This window comes from Protomyctophum bolini (genome assembly GCF_963924005.1).
Source record: "Protomyctophum bolini genome assembly, chromosome: 21".
Taxonomy (NCBI): Eukaryota; Metazoa; Chordata; class Actinopteri; order Myctophiformes; family Myctophidae; genus Protomyctophum; species Protomyctophum bolini.
Window position 1 is genome coordinate 24,858,198 of NC_137882.1, and position 12,559 is coordinate 24,870,756.

The 12,559-nt window shown below is 43.5% G+C and overlaps 1 protein-coding gene across 1 annotated transcript; it reads right to left on the bottom strand.

The window, feature by feature from the left end:
* Positions 1 to 108: 108 nt before the first annotated feature.
* On the bottom strand, positions 109 to 4,224 carry LOC308336372 (uncharacterized protein). Its single transcript, XM_080793734.1, has 4 exons — positions 3,663 to 4,224; positions 3,175 to 3,274; positions 2,415 to 2,565; positions 109 to 445 (listed from the first exon to the last, which is right to left on the bottom strand). The coding sequence occupies exons 1-4, from the start codon at positions 3,776 to 3,778 to the stop codon at positions 354 to 356; spliced, it is 459 nt and encodes a 152-aa protein (XP_080649860.1). The 5' UTR covers positions 3,779 to 4,224; the 3' UTR covers positions 109 to 353.
* Positions 4,225 to 12,559: the final 8,335 nt, after the last annotated feature.

Sequence of the window (12,559 nt, forward strand, 5' to 3'; positions counted from 1 at the left end):
CACTCCATCCATCTTTATCGTTTTTGCAAACATGGTTTCTGGTATTACCTTAGACAAGCAAAATGTGTTGGCATTAAACCATTCTAGAATATCCTACCCCAATCTAACGATACGTTTGTACAAATATTACAATATTATACACACAATATAATAGGGACACAACTGGGTAAGTCAAACCATGCCTCGCCGCACTTCATAGAGCGCTTCCTCAAAATACAATTTACACACAACAGTTAGTAGGTGACTTGAGTCTTCAAACCAGTATAGAGCAGACAAATTTACTTTGAAAATCAACGATGGCTTACATTAAAAGTTAATTAAAAGTGTAGCTGGTTGATCCTCAATATCTTGACTTAAATATCCCGTTGTTCCTGTGTCTGGTTAAGCTTTGGCTGGTCCAAACCCAACGCCAGAGTCATCTCCACTGGGGCCAGACAGTTCTCTCCTGAAACAAAAAACACTGCATTCAAATAAGAGGCACAACAAACCCTTCCCCACATGAAACAGGGCTGTCCAAAACGTAGAACTCTAGTGATGTTCCAGTGGATAGGAATGTAGCTCAGAAATTATTTTGTCAAAGCTATGGCTGGAAATTTTAACTATTTGTGACCAGATTTGACTGAGAGCCTGCCATCGCGCAAAATCCAGCTTTTCACCAGAGGAGAAACTTCTTTTCCCCCTTTTTTTCCTCACATGAGTTAATAGCACAGGCAGACTCTTCACATACTAGAGCATGTCTGAAATAAGTGTCAGAGCTGAAATGTACATGTAAATATGAAATCAATGCTTAAACTAGGTGTAATGTTAGAGACCACAGAAGTGAACCTTTCAAGCCAGTTTTCTCAACTGTCAATATGTCAATTTGAAGCTTTGATTCCCTGCCTTCATATGACAAAAAACGAAAATTCAAAAAAATCCAATGGCAGTCCCTCAATCAAATGTAGTCACATTTGATAATGTACTGTAATCTATAGGGATGATTGCCCATCTTTCCTGAAGGTTCCATGGCATTCCATGCAGCCGTTTTCCCCATAAGATTGCTTACAAACTGACTAACCAGATAAAAACCCTCCCCTCAGGGTGATATAAGTACTCCAATGACTCATTACACGGCAATTACGAGCATGAGCTATCAGGCTTAGTGTTCCAGTAGTGGAACTGAGTGAGAGACAAATGCCACACACCCATCACAATTACATAGACACCGTAGGCATGCTAATTACTCCTGGAACACCCAATGCTGAGAACATCAATCGCGTTCAATTTCCAATTTGACATTTTTACAACCCTGAAGCAATAGAAGAAAAAAAGTCCTTCTGCACACCTACAGTGGACAGGTGTGTCGGATAACTGAACTGGAGAAGTAGAGACAAAAGGATCCCGGCACACTGTCTTCACTTACAGAATTAGATTTATTTGAACAACGTTTCGGTCGTTCAGAATTCAGACCTTCATCAGGCAACAACCCTGAAGCAAAACATTATGTCCAACAGGATGTGGAACAAGCTCATGTATTGACACTGTGATATAAACACTATAATACTGTTTATTCATGATATAGTTGACCTGGAGATATATACTGTAGGTTTGTAGCAGAGTATTAACGTGAAATCAGCTGGTTGACAGGCGTGGTCGGTCGGTATAGCATTGCTGCCAGCATTGGCACATAGTTACTGAGAATAGGTCACAGAGGTCATTGGCCGTGGCAGATGGAACGGCTGGCCGCCTGTTTATGACACTGTCCGCCCAGGCCAAAATGAGAACATCGTGCTCCAATATCCCTCCACCTCTCTCGTATACAAAATTCCATCCAATGATAACTATATTATTTTAGACCGCTCTGTTGTGTGAGGGAATGTAGAGCAGTGTCTGGCCCTGCTAGGTTCTGATCCTTGATCAGCATGCCATGGGATACATGTGGTTTGAGAGACGGGAAGATCTGATACTAAACCAGCATGGGGAGGAGCTGTAAAGGACCTTTTCTACCCATGATCGCTATCTGTCAAATGACTGTGGGGGGAATCGATACCAATGTCTGATTTATCCGGGAACAGGTAGTCCAACTTAAATACTTGATAACTTTCGGTTTACTTTTATTATCTTCCCCCCCTCATGATTTTCTACTGGATCCAATGAAAATACTACCATGGCTTCTATACTCAGCCCATGTGTCCCAGACTGCCAACAAACACATCTGAACATTATTATTATTCAAGTACTACAGTCACATACTGCATGGAACCCTAACATCTCAACGAGATTTCATATACTGTAGGATGTTTCACATTTCTCAGGCAACTGCCAGTTATTTAAAAACGAGACCTTGGTGGATTCCTTCCCCCTTTCTCTCTCCCTCTGTGTGTGTGTGTGTGTGTGTGTGTGTGTGTGTGTGTGTGTGTCTCTCTCTCTCTCACCAGGTTCTACGCCACCACCCAGAGTGTATCTGGACTTCCAGGGCAGGATATCAACACCGGTGCGGCAGAAGGAGCGGTCAGTGTGGGCCTCTGTGCTGTACAGAATTTCCTGGAGCTGTTTCTCTCCGGGTTTCTGGGCTTTCACTCGCACCTGGAAGAACAACGATGGGGCGTGGGTTACTATAGCAGAATTAATTTCACTGCTGGGGAGTCTGCCTTGAATGACAATATGCCATGACATTGACTTAATTGCTATAGCCAATTAACTTTGGTCGATTATTTATCCCCTTATATGAATTGGTAATAGGTATTGTATTTTCTTTTCTTTTTTTTGTCACCTTTACAACAAGGTATAGGGTTAGAGCAACACAGCTACACCCGCAAACTATTTACCCAAATCCTATCAATCCATTATGTTTCTGTTGGTAATCGCTCTCGTTTTGAGCGACATGCCAGCACCAGGTGTGTGTGCGTCAGACTGCCAGTCTCCGGTGTGTGCAGCTCTGGAAGAATGCCTATAGTATGGTCTTATCGGGGTGTTTGCTGTCTACTCCACTCTCTTTTTTATGTCTTGCATGTCTTTACAGATCTGAAGGAGTGAGACTTAATTAATCCCCACCATACAATCCATGATTACGTTTTTGTCAGGATTTTAACAATAATTTACAAATGTGTAGCTCAGCGAGTGTACAAATGGACCCGAACCGATCCATTTGGTTCCATTTACTGTAGGAGTCCCTGTCTCTCCACTAGTACTGACCTCCAGAATGGTGATCTCTTTCTCCTTCAGTTTCCCTAGTTTGTTCTTAATCTGGGTCTTCTTGTTGTCGACCCACACTATGCGCTCCTTCACCTCTGACCTGCGCACGTGCACACACAGCACAAACACACACACACACACACACACACACACACACACACACACACACACACACACACACACACACACACACACACACACACACACACACACACACACACACACACAACAAATTTGATTGTGTATACACACACCCATGATGGACCCCATTTAGGGCAATTTGTACACTTTCAGAGTTCAATTAACACTGAGGATGTTACTGTGCAAATGATTGGTAGCATCTAATAGACTGCAAGCCATGTCTAGTCGGCGACAAAAATAGGCCTTTGAACAGCAGTCGAATGCATTCAGCTATCTGATACAATAGAACTAGCAGCAGAAGTACAGGTCACTTGGGGAATGACTCCACACACTCAGGGCAGACTTACTCCAGGATGCCCAGGTCGGCCAGTGTCGTGTCCAGGAAGGGGAAGGGCTGATGGGCGCAGTCGAAGACGGGGTCGGGGGTCAAGTCTTGCATCTCGATGGGCAGGTTGAATAACATGGGGATGTCCCACTCCACCTCGGAGCGTAATAATACCTTGGGCTTGGGCCCGGCGGGTCCCCCGCCCGCAGGCCCGCCCAGCCCTCCGTTGGCCTGCTGCTGCGTGGCAGGGCTCTGCCCTGCACCCAGGGAGATGTTTGACTCATCGGCCGCCAGCTTGACTGATGATGCTGTTCGTTTATCTCAAAATAAATATGTGTGGTTTATTCCCCTCACCCTCTTGGTCTCCTGCTGCTCGGTGACTCTCTCTATCGCTCTCCTCAGTAAGCACAGCCAGCTCTTCCGCTTATCTCTGTAATTGATTCTCGGTGTCTCACCGTCGACGACTTGTTTTCGGTTGTATTGGCGCTGTTGGATGTAGAAGGCTGGCCAGTCTGTTTTGCCTGGCTCTCCGGGGGATAGTGATTCAGAGTTGGGTGTATACTGTCCTCTTCCTCTTGTGTCTCCTCTGATGTGTGTAGGGGTGTGTACAGACCTGTGCCCAGCCCCTTGGCAGATATATAAGCAGCCAGAATGAATGTGTGCAATGTGCCACTTGCATGTCAGGTTTATTAGACTAGTGTCAAGGGATTGATGTTGTTTATACTGCTCTGTGTGTGTGTGTGTGTGTGGAAAGGTGCGAGAGAGAGCAAGGATGACTGATGTTTCACAGTATGTGTTCTGATGCATGCACTATAGACCAGGGTGTGTGTGTGGTTTTTTTTAAGATGAGTTTTTGGGGCTTTTTATGCCTTTATTGGTAGACAGACAGTAAAGGGGGAGAGAGATGGGGAGTGACACGCAGCAAAGGGCCGTCGGGCTCGGGAGTCGAACCCGCGGCACACCGCCTGGCAGCCTAGGTGTCCAGACGGTTGAGCTAATCGTCCAGGCCGCCAGGCAGGGTGTGTTTTGCTACATACCATAGAGCAGTGGTTCTCAAACGGTCATGTCAAGGACGTGTTTGGGAGGATGTATTTGGCCACGGACCACCATCAGAAACATTTTGTGCCAGGACTTGTGTTGTTGAACTGTTTCAAAACAATTGCAAAATGCTCACACGTTTTCAAGATTTTGTGGAAAAAATGATCTGCAAGCTTCAACAAGGGTTTAAGTGGTTAACTCCCCATAGGACCCCTGAGGGTCCCCGGACCCCACTTTGAGAACCACTAACATAGAATACATACACTATGCAGTACGGATGTGTTTGATACATATTATATACAATACATACAGTTTTGATACAGACAGACAACACAGACAGATATAAATACATACAAAACATGTAGTTTGATGCATACATGGTACATACATACATACAGTATGTGTTTTGGTGAATAAATAACAGAGTATGTATTTTTTATACATTTGATATTCCATTCAAGTCAACTTGATGTGAATCATCAATAAATAATACAATTTAATTGAATTGATTTTTGATCCACACGACTAGGGCTGGGGTCACGTCACTCCCATTCAACCAGTGTAATGTCATCATTTACAAATCAAGAAGTAATACATTCTACAGATTATTCTTTATATGTGGATATGGCAAGAGCACAAATCATGGTTTGTTTTGTCAATTAAGGTTATATTCACATACATTCTGAAAGAGTTTGATGTGTAGATAAATATGCTGTATGTATAAACAAACGCATTAAAGTATAAAAAAATAATTTATCTATTCTTTGAGTCAGTATTGTCATTCTTTCAAGAGCTGAATCAATCACAAATTAAAAACGTGTTTCCATTGTTATTTCTTATTTTTGATATAACGGGAAACCAATTTGTTATTTGTTTGTAATTGCACTGATTGGGCCTTTAATGTGAAGTGTTCGGAACAAAACACCCCGAGGATGAGTTACAGCATCACAACAACGATAGACAGATTTAAAGCTCTGAGTAATTAAACGTGCCTGGCTGATGATCCAATCCGCCTATTTGAAACGACCTCCTCTAGATATTTAGAGCCACGTTGATTATTCCTCATCATTTAATGTCTCTCTGCAATGCCACTCGTTTAGTGGATGATAGACTGTATGGGACATCCATGGCGGGCTGCCAGCATTCACCCTGTTTTTTCCAAATGTGTCCCACGTGCTGTGCCAGGGTTCCCCCGTGTGCTGTTGCATGTGTGTATGTGTGCTTGTACTGTACATACTGCTGTCTGTGTGCAACACAGAGAGCACAACAGACTTTATCCAGTAAATGAGCATTCTGGATGCATCATGTCACATTCCAGTGAGTGAGCACATTGACCACTTAAACGCCATCATCCATATTCTGGGGGAAACATTAGCCAAAAGTATCAGCTAGTTTTGGTGAAGAGGTTTTATGTTGTAAATGTAAAGGGACAAAAGGTAGAAAGCCAACTCTGGGTCCGGTTTACTAGTAAACTGTTTACTAGGTTTTAAGTGGTTAAAGCCCACTCCTGGGGTGGGAACGAGACTAGTTAAAGCCCATTACTTAGACCAGGACTTATCCTGGTTTGTTGTTGCATTGGTCCAAGCCAGTACACAATCGATTGATCACGAAAAAAAAGAGAGAAAATGCTCTGAGAATATTGCAGCCGAATGGCATCAAAAATAGTGTTTTCATTTGGGAATAAAAGAGGTGTAGCATAATGACATCATGGGTTGATGTCTCAATAGCTTGTTAGTGCGATGTCTGCCAACCATGTCAGCAGATTCATACAGTCTGAGATACAGCACAAAAGTAAACAGAACACTCTTTGGTTTAATGTACCAGAAGAGATGTGAGCAGAACATCACCAAATACATGTTCGTGTATCAATCAATCAATCAATCAATCAATCAATCAAACAAACAAACAAACAAACAAACAATTAAGATATAGGACCACAATTGAAGTTCCCATGATGTTTTTGTGTTATTCTTTCAGCCATAATATCTGACTATACCATGTGTTGTTTCCATTTTTGACTACTAAAGTATTCAATCAATCAAGCTAATCAAAGTTATTTTTGTCACTCTGCACTCCGATTAGGCCCGGCAGTGACCCTGGCTGGCTGCTACCACCATTACCAACCAATAGTGTGCTGATGGAGCAGACAACAGCACACACTGTGCCTTCCTCGTAAACCGAATGAAATCACGGTTCTATTCTGCCCCTCTTGCTGTCATGTCCTGATGTAACTATAACGGTGGTTTGAGGTGAGTATACGGACCGCTGACTCCACCATCTGTCGGTCGTAGCCCTCAAATTGCTCCCGAGAAAGTCACAAACAGTCCATGAGGGGATCATGTACCACCACAGGCAGAACACAGCTGTTGCAGTATACTGTGGCATTTAGCAGGGTGAAGTCCTTTAGTAGATATACTGCCTCAAAGTAATTACACTGCCTGAAGAGATGATTCACTTTTACGACCTTGAAAGGTCAAGGTCATAATCAAGGTGCAGCAGTAGCGGAGGAGGTAGAGCGCCTGCTTGGGAACCCGTTACCGGAAGGTTCCCAGCAGTTCAATCCCGGGCTGCCCCTGAGTTACTGTCCAAGTGTCCTGGAGCAAGACACTGAAACCCTAATGGCTCCCGATGAGCAGGTTGGTGCCTTGCATGGTTTTCCCCTGCCATCGCGGTGTGTGAATGGGCCACAGGGTGATGTAATGCACGATCATTGTCAGGTGCCTTCGTTAAAGGCGCTATATAAATGCACCATTTACCATTTACCACAAGGTCAAAGTCAAAATGATGACTTGGACTGGGGCTGGGGGAGGGGGTTTGTAACGGATGAGTTTGGGAAGTTGTGATGGGCACAAAGTTAATGGCTGGGTTTCCCCTTAAAGTATATATGAATAGAGACGGCACCCTGAGGCGAAATGGACATAGTGGCCGAATTTGGTATTGCAGTGCTGGATTAAGGTAGTGCAAGCAAATGTTTGGTGCTTGCAAGCAGTGCACGTTGAGGCGAGAGCACAGGGCGGTGTGGCGTGAGGTGTGTGGAGGCTCTCTGTGCGCCGTGGCGTTGTGAGATGGGCCCCTAAGCGAGCAGCAGTCTTGCTCTGTGCTAAGGAAGTGTTTACAGACTGTTTTCTTGAATTGTAATATGATGATGATGATGATGATGATGATAGGCAGGGTTTACTTGAACATCAGAATGGTTTTATATGTGGCTAGCACATGCAATTCCAAATCACACATTTTGAGTGTCACAGTCTTTGGTCAAATTAGTTAAAACACCATCAAGAATGTTGATTTGAGGATCATGCAGTCCAGGTTCTGCATATAACCTGCATTTTAGCTCACCTTACTTAACCCTGTTTGTTAGAATGCGATACTTTAATAGTCAACTTGTTGTACAACAAATAGCAAATGTTTGCCGATTGCAAACAACACCACAATGCAACCTGAGTTTGCTATTTTAAGAAATGTGATTTAAACTAATTAGAAAACATTACCTAAAATGTGACCAAAAAAAGTTATGCCAGGGTTGTTGTTTAAATATCAAACTTATCAGACGGTCTACAATCGTCAGACCAGAAGCAGGGATAAAACATCCCCACAGGCCATGAATATGAATGACTAGAGGGGAAGCAGTAGCATGGATCCCCCCAGCAAATTGAACCATTATGGTGATAGTCTCACTGTATGACACACACAGTTTCACACTGTAACCCCACCATCCCACCACCACCTTAGTCAGCACGCCATACCACAGTGTTGCTGTTGTATGGAGCCACCCAGCCATGAGATCTGACAGGGGCTTTCTGCCCGCATGGCATAATGATGTCATGGCCTGTCTACGGAGGGACTGAGTCTTTTAAACCCCAGGACAAAGAGATAAATGATGTAGGGACAGAGGAGGTCACGTTTCACTATATTTTATATGAAGACTTAACCCCTCTATTCTTAGTGAAATGGACCTGAGTTCAGTGAGTTGCGAGTACTTGGTAGGCTTTTTTTTCTCTCCACTCTAGACTACGCCAAATCTCTTGTCAGAAATATACAATCTACTTGTAGATCTGCTATCCTGCAGAATAGGGATGCTATTGGTGATTGAGACTCAAATCAGAAGTCCTGTGTGTTTGACTAATGAAAAAACTTCCTCCTTATACAGTTGTACGTATACAGTATGCTGATCAGTGTGAAATAGTATTGGTTTATAATTGCACAAAATATTGCATAACATCTGTTCAGTCACCTGCAGGACATATATTCAACCTTTCAGGGAAAATAAAGTCTGAAAAGAGCCTGAACCATCTCAAAGATTTAGTTTCCTACAACTTATTGGGTCATGTAGAATGTGTTAAACTAGCCTATGCATAGTTCCAACACAAACTGGCTGACGCAAGGGTAAAGTTCCTGCCAACCACACTGTGGAGATTGATCCACCACGGTGCCTCATCCTTCTCCAGGCCTCCAATGAACACAATGTGCTAGCCTTGTTCATGGTGGGCAGCTGGGGAGGGTCAGGGTGTCAGCTGTCGTTGCTCTCTAGCGACTCCTACGGGTTGATTAGATCCCCTGTTCAGTATTGACGATATGCACACGGCTGTCATCTTGCCAGCAAGGTGCTAACTAGGTGCAACTTCCCAGCATAGACAGCCCATTCATCCAAACAGAAAAGTTCCATAAATTGTATTAAATAAAAGTCAAACTCACCAACATTGCAGCTGTACGGAAAGGCGGGAAAGCTTGAATTAGGCTATCCTCTTTCTATCTGCAATGTGTTTGTTTAATAAAAATCCACTGTAGACATGTAACATGTTATGAGCTATACTCCCAGTCAAGAAATTCCCTGCAGTCTGATGATCTTTTTCTAAATGCTGGAGTTTGGAAGTGCTCGTTGACTATCACTCAACAGCCCATGCGTACCACCTGTTTTGAATTTGCACATAATGCAGGAGGCAGCAGAAGGTTGCTGTACTGATAACGATAAACTGATAACTGATAACCAAACTCTGACACTCGTTATCGTTACTGATAACGATAAACTGATAACTGACAGTGATAACCAAACTCTGACACTCGTTATCGTTACTGATAACGATAAACTGATAACTGATAACCAAACTCTGACACTTAATAATAATAATCATCTGCAAGGAATTTCTTAGGAACACTTTGCAGATAATAAGACGATAATTCAAGCTTTTCGTACAGCTGCAATGTTGGTGAGTTTGACCTTATTTAATACAATTAGATACTAGGACTTTTCTGTTTGGATGAATGGGCTGTCTATGGGAAGTTGCACCTATACAGTTCCATACACACCATTATAATGTTCTTATGTTGATCATAAGACCCAATACTGAATGCCAAGTCTCCAGGTTTTCATCAGAATATGTTTGACCCTTATTTATTATGACACTATGGCCTACTACTGAACTAGTACTAGTGGTTATTTGCAAGGACCTCTGAGAGTGTACAAATGGAACCAAATCATGGACCCGTATGGGTCCATTTGGTTCCACACCACACTCTGTTATGTACCGGTATGTTAAAAGAAGTTGTTTTAATCGTTGCTTTTCTATCTGTACAAACACCTTGGACAAGTGGAGCGCCCTTGTGAAGTGGGCTTGTACACCAACTCCAGCTGCATCAGTTGGGATGTCTGCTGAGGGGAAATCCTCATTGCTGTCCAGTGGTTACTGTGGTCAGTAACCTTTCCTCTGCTACCACCTGCTGTTCCTCATGTAGACCAGCAATGACTGTCCCAAACATTATTTTCCCGCTGTCCAATCGGTTGTCTCGTTTCAAGATATGGAATTAATAATAACAAACTCTAGACGGGCTCGTCACAAAGTTATTAGTGCAGTTGGCGAAAACTAGAGTTCTCAACAGGCCCGAAAGATTAAGGCCCGGCCCTACCTGGGCCCTCATCAAACCCTGTACACTCAAGACACTGGTCCCGCTGCCACCCTTAGATCTCCATATATGGAGCTGACCTGTTCTGACATTCCATATGTTGATGCTGACCTCATCAAACCCTGTACACTCAATACACTGGCCCCGCTGCCACCCTTAGATCTCCATATATGGAGCTGACCTGTTCTGACATTCCATATGTCGATGCTGACCTCATCAAACCCTGTACACTCAAGACACGCTCCATATATGAAAAGTACATAATTCATTCCATTATGTCGATCTGACCCCCCATGCCAAAGCGCCAGTGCTCGCCCAGCAGTCTGCCGTCACCTAGGCGGATGCATGCATGCATGCGACGAGGTCGCTTCTTGCCCTTGGGGCGTCTTACTGGTAATAATAAAGTTATATAAAGCATATGGCATATGCACATCGAGTTATTGCTTTGAGACTTTTACTTGTCAGGAGGTTTATTCTCCTTAAATGGATACATCCCTCTCCTCCTACGCATAAATAATATATGGATTCACAAGATTCTAGGGAGACAGGCATGAAAGCCAGATCAGACTCATGTGGATTAAACATCATATACAGACTGACATGACATTTGCATGACATTTGCGAGAGAGAGAGAGAGAGAGAGAGAGAGAGAGAGAGAGAGAGAGAGAGAGAGAGAGAGAGAGAGAGAGAGAGAGAGAGAGAGAGACTAGGATTCAGAGAAAGATGAAATGAGAACATGGACAGAATGAGATTATCTCACAGAAAGAGGGAAGGAGCTGAGGGAGATGGGATAAAAAGAAATTAAATGAAAGAACTTGGACAGGAATAATAGAGAAAGGGAAAGAAATGAAGCAAGAGGGGCACAAAGGATGGTTAGACAAGAATGATAAAGAGAGAGAGAGAGAGAGAGAGCGAAAAAGGAAGATAATAAATAAATGAGCAGCGCATGGGCTGAGTGAACTTAGACTTAGACTTTAATTACCTAATACTGCTGAATGGACACTTTGATTACACAACAGCACTGACTGGAAAATCAATTACTGCAAGGCGTGGTTAAGTAACCGTGTGTGTGTGTCTGAGAAATACCAGGCAGTGGGTCTTCAAATATGCTTTGCAGCATTTGAAATTTGTGCCCCGCCGCCCCGGTGTCTCTGAGGAGCACCTGGCGTCTCTGTGGGAGAAACCTCCAGCTAGAGCGGAGGTCATATACATTCCTTTAGAAATATTCACATTATTATGTTCTGTAAATGCATAGCACATGCACACTGTCACGTGTAGCAACAGTCACAGCTGCTGTACTGAAGATATCAACGTCAAGATCATTAGCTAGTGTTAACTTGTTGGGCGGGCAGCTACATGACAGAATAGTGCAGAGTCCCTTGTTCTATTCTGACTGGAGACCTGTGTTGCATTTCTTTCCCCATCTCTGCACTCAGTTTCCTGTCTCTCTACTATATCATCCTATAGCAACTATGAATGCTATGTGATCATCATGTACCCATGGCAATAATAATGAACATATTAACTATACTCTGAACAAGGAACTATTAGCAACTGCTTACTAGGGAAATTATAAGAATATATCAAATAAGTGTAAGCTTTTCACCCTGTCCCTGTCATTTTATCACCCTCATCCTGGGGGTAGCATATAAAAAACTAAACTCATATGTGCCCTCAGTCCCTATGCTCAGTCTGTGACTGAGGCCCCCTAAGGGCACATATGGGGCTCTGCACCTTTCAGACAGATTTTTTGAGTGGTGCAGCCACTAGACTAGAGGAACCCCCTGGGGACCCTCACCTGGTAACTCTGTCATACACACAGTACATGGTGTGATTTTTTCAATGTGACTTCCCCAAGGAGATGCATTTCTGCCTGAATGAGGAGGGTGGTAGCCTGGCCGGGCATTTTGACAGTTCAGTTCAGCACGTACTTTTTCCACTGTGCCCTCCTTTACATTACACTGTTGCTCATCAGTGCAT